Raw genomic sequence first — 9,104 nt, forward strand, 5'->3', positions numbered from 1 at the left:
TGTAAACTCATTGGCACATAATAGTGCAGCACTGTCAGGAAACACGAGTGTGGGCAGAAACATCACCTTTTGTACTTTAAAGCTGTGAGTTAAGTCTGGATGGTCACGCACTGAAATAAGGATATCCTTTTCCCAAAAATGTAAGGGCAAGATTAATTGAGTTGAAGGTTTTGTGTTATCTCAGTGTACTAGTATTCTTCTCTCATAAATAAAGGAAACTTAAAAGTTGCCACTTAAGTGAATGACAGTAGGACCAGGAGTGTTGTGAGGTGAACAGGGGGAAATAGAGATAATTGGTAAAGAATTCCAGCTGGGCACAGTGGCTCACACCTGTAATCTTAACCTTTGGGAGGCTGAGGCAGGAAGATTGCATTAATCGAGGAGTGAGAGACCAGCCTGGGCAACATAGTAAGATCCCCTTCTACAAAATAAAAAAAATAAAAAAAAATTAGCCAGGTGTGGTGATGCACACCTAAGATTCCAGGTACTCGGGAGGCTGAGATGGGAGGATGGATCACTTGAGTACAGGAGGTCAAGGCTGCCATAAGCTGTGATCCTGCTACTGCACTCCCGTCTGGAAACCCTGTCTCAAAAAATAAAACAAAACAAAACAAAACAAAAACCTACATAATTTTAAAAAGCCATGCATTTAGGAGGTTTGAGGAGCTAAAGTCGTCATAATGAAAGTCAGGAGCATTTGCTGGGCTTGTGCTTTGTGTCATGCTTTGTCACACTTGCCTTGTATGCATTCATGGTTAATTAAGAGGCTGCATAGATACACCCATTGGAAGACTGTGGAGGAAGGAAAAAGGGAATCTTGCAGAGGAGTGTACCACAGGGGAAGGTGCTTGGCAGAGGCTTTTCCTCTAAAAGATCATGAGTGTTAAAATCTGAGTGCTGCTCCATTGATTTCCAGATCATTTGGGAGATAGTAGATGTGCTAGTGACCATGGGATCATTCCAGACAAAATTGCCTCCTGAGGACCTGAACCCCTGCCGGAGCAGGACTGTGCATAAAGGCTACATATTTCCATCAAAACCCTGCCGCTGCACTTGAGAAGCCTCTCGTGAATTTCACGAAATCATACAGGGAAAAAGGAGGAGAAAAGACTGTAAAAGCTAGGATCACTTGAGTAACTTAGATTATACCTGAATTTCACCTGGACATCAACATAAAAATTCTTGTGTACTTCAGACACAAGAGTGTAAGAGCATTTCATGCTGGAATGGAGCACAGTGGATTCAGCATTGGAGGGCAGGCTGTGTAGCTAGGAAAATAGCAGTTTTGGAAAACTGGATGATTTCCTGAACACTAATGGTAGAAAGGTATCTAATTTATGTAAATGTGTGAAAGGAGACTCCTCTAAGTTCTTCACATGATGTGGGCAACACATATTTTGCCATCCTGTGTATATTACCATGCTTTCCACCCATGGTTGCCCAAGCTTAAGTGATGGGAACAATGAAGGAAACAATATTCTTGGCAATATGGCCATACTAAAGGTTCTGTTCATTCAGAGGTGACCTCAAGAACATGTCATGCCTCAGCCCCATCAGTAAGAATATATGTGGTAATATATGTACCTCTGTGTTGTAGGTAATAGAGCCTCCAGTGATAGAATCTGGCATAAATCAGCTTTTATATTACTAAGAACAGAAAAACACAATCTGTATCTCATATACACCAACGTCCTACTCTGGGTTTGTGATGGGGTTCATCAACCCTGCATGTTTTGAAGATTTTTTTTTTACATTTGTAAACAAGCAATAACTAACCTGAATTATTTCAATGATATTCTCTTGTCACTTGTTCTTTCTCTGCCCATCTTTCTTAAATCACAGTTAAAGTTTTTCCTTAATGTGGAAATATATTTCATAGGTAAGTTATGTTTCATAGATAGATTCCCATGTGGCTTGGCTTTTGTATTTCTTGGTGTATAACATTCATTGCTTTAAAAATTGTTCTATCTTAAAATACCTACTATAATTTTCCTTCACTGCTATGAAAGGTTTTTTTTTTTTCATATGTGTTCAAAAAGGACATGAAGAAACATGAGGTTATTGGAGTGTGGCAGGGTGAATAATGGGCTGGAAACTCAGAGGCTCAAAGTTCTGGTTTGCCACTAACTCATCCTAAAATCTACATAAGCTGCTTCTGATCTCTCTGTGACCCTGTTCCTGTTTATTGTAAATGGCGTTAAACTTGGCTCACCTCATAGCTGTAAAGGTAGCTATCATAATACTTTCCCAATAATTCTTTGGGAATTATGTAGTAATTCCAAGTAATTCTTTGGGAATTACTATAAAAATGTTGTCTTCCTGTTGAGGATATCACGGCATGTAAACGACAGAAATTCCATGCATTTTCTAGTACTGTGTATGTGTGTTTATGGATAGGTGTGGGTAGACAATAAAACACCTATTAACATATATATATATATATATATGCGCACCTTGAACAGTATGATTCACAATGAGGGTATCTCATCTGTATAGTATTTTTATTTTTTCATTTTTATACTCCAAGTTCAGATGTACTTTCTCCTTAGAATTTCAATACATTTTTTTCTCTGTGCTAAAACGGACCTATGATAACCTATTTTTCCTTTATCTTAGAACATTTTGCTTTTATTTTTTACCATGTGAAATATAAAATTCATATGGGGAAGGCTCAAGTGCTCAGGTATCTGGAAAGCTTGAAGTTCCCCAACACTCACGGGTAGGTTAGGGCCATCTGGAAGCTCCTCAACACTCATGGGTAGGTTAGGGTCATTGGGGTCAAGATCCAAAGAGCTCATGAGGCTTCTGAGAATGATTCTCCTCCAGTTGGGGCAGTGATTGCATAAGTCATCACCTTTTGTGAGAACACCTTCACTGTCAGGGGGACCTCAGTTGTTCCAGCAATGGGGGTGGGGTACTGTTGCTGAAGTACAAGAGGACCCTATTACATTGACAGCAGGGAACATGATGGGGTCAATATCATGACCCTAAGATTCACCACCCACCTAATCTGTTATCTTTCTCTAGGTTATACAGAGTGATTACTGAGTAATGCTACCATGATAGAACAGTGCTGTTCAGTAGAACTTTCTGGTGGATGGAGATGCTCTCTATCTGTGCTGCCCAGTGTGGTAGCGACTTCTCACATGCGGCTTCTGAGCACTTGAAACATGGCTGGTGTGAACAAGGACATGCATTTTAAATATGGAATTTTAATTTTTAATGTAAATAATCACCTGTGACTCCTGACTGCTAGATTGATTAGGGCAAGTCTACAAACATTACACTATATTTCTGTTATTTAGAAGTCAAATTATGGTAACAGCCAGGGAATTTTTCATTAATATGTGTACTCTTGAGAACACTTGTGGGTGGTAGGAGGAAGAGGAGGTAATATATGAAATAGGAAGGAAGGAAATGGCAGTTTACGCTTAAGTAAGACATGGAATTGCATTGCCAATCCATGTAAATGATGGTGGGTTTTCAGAGATAACTGGAAAGTAGTGTTTCAGGATGTGACTCTCTCTGATTTTGTTTTTGCAGGTTCTTTCATGCTGGTGAATGCCTCTGGGAGACCTGAGGGGCAGAGAGCCCACCTGCTCTTACCCCAGCTTAAAGAAAATGACACCCACTGCATCGATTTTCACTATTTTGTGTCCAGCAAGAGTAATTCTCCTCCAGGGTTACTCAATGTCTACGTGAAGGTCAATAACGGGCCACTGGGGAATCCTATCTGGAATATATCGGGAGACCCGACACGTACATGGAACAGGGCAGAACTGGCCATTAGTACTTTCTGGCCTAACTTTTATCAGGTATGTGCTTTCTTTTCACTACATGTTTTGAAGCATCCTCTAATTTCTAAAAATATAAATTATTGTTATATCTTTATAATCAGAAAATGTATAATAAGTGTTGGTATATTTTTGTTGATAAGGTTGTGGAGACAGGGGAACATTCATCATATGCTTTTGGTTTGTAAATTAGTTCAGCTCCTTTGTAAAGCAGTTTGGAGATTTCTCAAGGAAATGAACATAGACTTGCTGTTCAACCCAGCAATCCAATTACTGGGTATATACCCAAAGAAAAATAAATCACATGAGTTCAGGTGTTTTTTTGGTAGAATGTTTGTCATTGCACCATTTACGATAGCAAAGACATGGACTCAACCTAGGTGTCCATCAGTGGTGGACTGAATTTTAAAAATGTGGAACATACACACCATGGAATTCTGTGTAGCCATAAAAAAAATCACGTCCTTAGCAGCAACATGGATGCAACTGGAAGCCATTATCCCAAGTGAATTAATGCAAAAACAGAAAACCAAATGCTGCTTGTTTTTATTTATAAGCAGGAGCTAAGCACTGGGTGCACATGGACATAAAATGGAAGCAGTAGACACTGGGGAATACAAAAGTGGGGAGGGGAGCAGGGGTGGAAAAACTAACTTTTGGGCACTGTGCTCATTACCTGGGTGATGGGATTAATCATACCCCCAAACCTCAGCATCATGCAGTATACCCAGGTGACAAACATGCACATTTCTCCTAAATCTGCAATTTAAAAAAATCAGTAAATTTTTATACCAGTGTAAGAAAAACCTATGCTATTTGATAAGGAGTGTCTTAAGGCTTTGTCAAATTAGTAAAGAATATAATTCAAAATTTGTTTATGCCTGGCATGTATTAAGAAAATAAAAGCAGTCACTTGTAGCAGGGCAAGAAGTGCTACCTATGGAGTTTGCAAAGATATTTTATTTTATTTTTTTAGAGACAGGGACTTGCTCCATTCCCCAGGCTGGAGTACAGTGTTGTGATCACAGTTCACTGCAGCCTCAAACTTCTGGGCTCCAGTGATTCTTCCTCCTCAGCCTCCCAAGTAGCTGGAACCAATGACATATGCCACCACGTTGGGCTAACTTTTAAACTTTTTTTTTGTAGAGACAGGGTCTTGCTATGTTGCCCAGGCTGGTCTCAAATTCAGGTCTCAAGTTATCCTGCCACCCCAGCCTCCTAAAGTGTTAGAATTATAGGCATGGGCCATGGTGCCCAGCTGGATATTTTAGTTTCTATATTAAGTACGCCATATGTGACGCAGAGAGGCATATACCTGAGACTAAAAGAAGATGCCCTCTGCAAATGGGTCTCAGGAGTAAATGAGTCATTAAGAGATGAGCCAGTGAGGGGCAGGTCCCTACTTCTACCTGTGTGAGCAATGGGAAGAAAATACCAGATGTAGATTGAGTCCTTGTCACAGAGGCACTGCCACAAGGCCTGTCCTTTTATTTTGGGGGATCTGTGGAGACCCACAGTAACTGCTTTGAGTTCCATTTAAAGTAACTGAAGGGCGGAGGCCCATGGGGAGTTAAGAAGTGGTACCAAAGCAGTCCTGACATCACGTCCTGTCTGCCCTTCTGTTGGGGATGCCTGTGACACAAGAGCATCCTGACTTAGGATCAACGTGGGAAATTAGTGACAATGGGCATTTGGAGAGCTTTTTCTTTTTTGTCCACAGCATCTTTGAAAAATAACAGTATTGAGAATACTCAATTAATTGCTAACTAAGAGGAGGCATAAAGAGTATTGCAATATTTTGCTTTTCTCTTTCTTAATTCCTTTGGCTCAGACAGGAGCCAACTGGAACATGCATCTAAGATTATTTTTCATGTTTAATTGAGGTGCTTGGCTAGACTTACAGAAAGAGAGCTGGGGCTTTCGAGGGCTGCTTGTCTTCAAAATGGGCATGAACAGCATCCAGTAATCCATTCTGCAGGTTCGGTATTTATGAGTTAAGATCCTTCAGCCCCAATTTCTCTCCCCCTGGATTGATGAATAAATGGGCTGTAAATTCCTTGCTTAATTTATCTTTGTAGGCATATACCTACAACAATTTCTAGAATTCATTGAGTAACAAGTAAATTTTTTTAACAGAAATGAAGAGATAGGGAGAGCTCTGTTAGTGCATGTGTAAATTGTTAAGTTCTTTTTAGAGTATATACTTTGGCAATAAGTTTAAAAGTGTCAAAAAATTTAGAAATGCTTAAATCTAGCAATCCACCATTAGGAATTTATCCTAAGGAGGTAATGAAGAGCAATTGCAAATCATTAACTACTCGGATATTCATAGCAGCTTATTTATAGCAAAGAAAAATCAGAAACAGTATTTTTCCAACAATAGAGGATTTTTTAATTTATGCTACCTCAATACAAAAATTTATCTTACAGACATTAAGAATAATATTATGGGACTAAATTTAATGATGCATTTAAGGTTATATTGTTAAATGGATTAAAGAGGTATAAAGCAATATGCTAAATTCTATTTAAAATTTTTTAAAAAATCTAATAAAGATTGAAATATATTCTGAAATAAATACATAAGAGTGGTATCTTGGCTGGGTGCAGTGGCTCAAGCTTGTTATCCCAGCACTTTGGGAGGCTGAGGTGAGATGATCACCTGAGTCCAGGAGTTTAAGACCAGCCTGGGCAACATGGCAAAATCCAGTGTCTACAAAAAAAAAAAAAAAAAAAAAAAAAAAAAATACAGAAATTAGCAGGACATAATGGCATGCACCTGTAGTCCCAGCTACTCAGGAAGCTGAGGCTGGAGGATCACTTGAACCTGGGAAGTCAAGGCTTCAGTGAGCCATGGTCACGTCACTGCACTATAGCCTGGGTGACAGAGTGGTACTCTGTCTCAAGAGAAGAAGAAGAAGAAGAAAAGGAAGAAAGAATCTAGAATCTCTCTAGCTAGTGGGATAACAGGTGATTTTTTTTTTTTTTTTGCCATCTGTTATAGTCTCAGTTTTTCCCCAATGTACATGTACTGTTTTTATTTATGAAACAAAAAGTAAAAATTAGTTTTTCCTCCAGAAAGAAAATATCCTATTTAATGAACATATTATTTCTATGTAAATCTAGTGACCAATTAGTAGTTTAAAGCATACTAGGAAACACACTTCATAGGATTAAAAATCAAGTGGGTAGCCGGGCGCAGTGGCTTGTGCCTTTAGTCCTGGCACTTTGGGAGTCTGAGGCAGGTGGATTGCTTGAGGCCATGAGTTCAAGACCAGCTGGCCAACAAGGAAAAACCCCATCTCTACTAAAAATGCAAAAATTAGCTGGGCATGGTGATGTGCGCCTGTAGTCCCAGCCACTTGGGAGGCTGAGGCACGAGAATCACTTGAAGGTTGCAGTAAACTGAAATAGTGCGGCTGCACTCCAGCCTGGAGACAGAACTAGATTCTGTCTCAAAGAAAAATAAAAATAAAAAAAGCAAGCCGTAGAAGTGGGTTTGGCCAAGCTAGGCTTCAAAGGGTTTTTGTATGGTGACCTAGTTCTGAGAAGCTGAATGTGATTAAAAACCTTCTTTTGGAGGAGCTTTTCCCAAAGTAGGGAAGACAGGGATCTAGAATGTTCCCACTGTCCCTCTGGGAGCTATTCTAGATTCTTCCTCAGTCTCCAGGTGTCTGCTGTATTGAGGCCAGTGGACCACACTCCTAGTTGAGATCAGAAAGTATGTCCTGCTCATCTTTTCCCTGAGCTTTTTCTCTTGGGCCTTAGTAGTGCCCACGCAAAACCTCTAGAATGGTCTCTCTTGAGACCCGTCACAGCCTCCGGAGCCGCAGTGTCATGGTTTAGCATGACCTAGGCTGCAGTCAGATGTGGAATTTCTGTTTTACCTTTTACACCCCTAGCTCAGCCAACTACATTAAAGGAACGATGTGGTTTATGGACAGTCGTGGAAGACCAGACTTTAAAAAGGAACTATCAAACCACATTAAAAGTAAGATGGTACTGTATATTTTAGGCCATTGTCATTTTCAGTGAATTCCTACTTTCTTGAGTACCTTTGGATAAATATTTTGCCTTCCTAATTGTGAACTTCTGCTCCTAACCTTTAAGCCCTCTCACTTTTCACTATGATCTCTCACACTTTACTGAGCAATAAATGATTTTCCAACTTAAGTTAGAAGTTTATTCTCATAGCTTTTTGGTTCACTTTTGAATTGATACCTTCATTGCTTCATTGATATCTTAGCCTGCTGTGATGCAGTAACAAAATACCACAGATTGTATAGCTTAAACAACAGACAATATTTCTCACATTTTGGGGTTTGGGAAGTTCAAGCTCAGGGCGCCAGGATTGTCAGATTCTAATGGAAGTTCTCTTCCTGATGCAGATGGACATCTTTCTGTGTCCTCACACAGTTGAGGGAGGTCAGGGAAGCAAGAGCTCTCACACCTCTTCTTATGAAGGTCTACTCCCATCATGAGTACTCCACCCTCGTGACTCCATCACCTCTCCAAGGCTCCCCTCCTAATACCACCATATTTTGGATTAGGGTTTCAACATGAACCAGGGGAGTGCATAAAGATTGGGTTCATTGCACTGATCATTTCATTAGGAATAGCTTCATACTTTGAATTTAAAGATGGAGTTGTAGAGATTCTTTAATACAGTATTGCTGAGTTTTAAAAAAACTCCTGACCAATATCTGTAAAGGGTGTAGATCTACTGAAAACCCACTTGTTTATTTAATTCCAGACTACTCCAACCAAGCATCAGCCTTGGAATTTTTAAAGACAGAGTTAAGGTAGCATTTCTTTATTATTTCCTCTTTATCTGCTTGACAGTAAAGGAATTGAAACCATTACCCTAATAGTAATATAAGCTATTAGGTAAATGGCACTTTGTAGATGTGGCAAGAGAATGTCAGCAGGAATATTCCCGAGCACTGCAGGCCTTAAAATCACTATTAAGACCTGAATGATGTTTCCCAGTTGGGATAAGAAGGACAAGCCATATTCACAAATATAAAGTAAAAGGAAGACACCTACCAAATCCAATTTTCACTCCTGGCCTAAGGTGTCAGCCTAATTAGAGATGGTCAGAAGAAAAACCTGGACAAAAACAACCAAAAAACAAATAAGTTGTAAAGTTGAGCCAGAGGAGGGGCTTCCTTGGGCTGCAAATCCAATCCACAGCCCATGGGTCCAGCACATCTGTACTGAGAAGATGGCTGTTACAGCCTGATGCTCTTAGAAATACGAGTCATGCAAGAGCCCATCTACTTTTGATATAATTTCCCATACAGATTTCGG

General features: G+C 39.8%; 1 protein-coding gene across 10 annotated transcripts in view; it reads left to right on the plus strand.

Annotated features, from left to right (window-relative positions):
- The window catches only part of PTPRM (protein tyrosine phosphatase receptor type M), an 858,282-nt gene that overhangs the window by 336,362 nt on the left and 512,816 nt on the right, over positions 1-9,104 (plus strand). For all 10 annotated transcript variants that reach the window (XM_017543961.2, XM_017543962.2, XM_017543951.2 and 7 more), the window contains exon 3: positions 3,544-3,815. In XM_017543961.2, the coding sequence (XP_017399450.1) occupies positions 3,544-3,815 (272 nt within the window). The remainder of the gene's footprint in view (positions 1-3,543; positions 3,816-9,104) is intronic.

The sequence above is a fragment of the Cebus imitator genome, unplaced genomic scaffold (assembly GCF_001604975.1).
Source record: "Cebus imitator isolate Cc_AM_T3 unplaced genomic scaffold, Cebus_imitator-1.0 Scaffold162, whole genome shotgun sequence".
NCBI lineage: Eukaryota > Metazoa > Chordata > Mammalia > Primates > Cebidae > Cebus > Cebus imitator.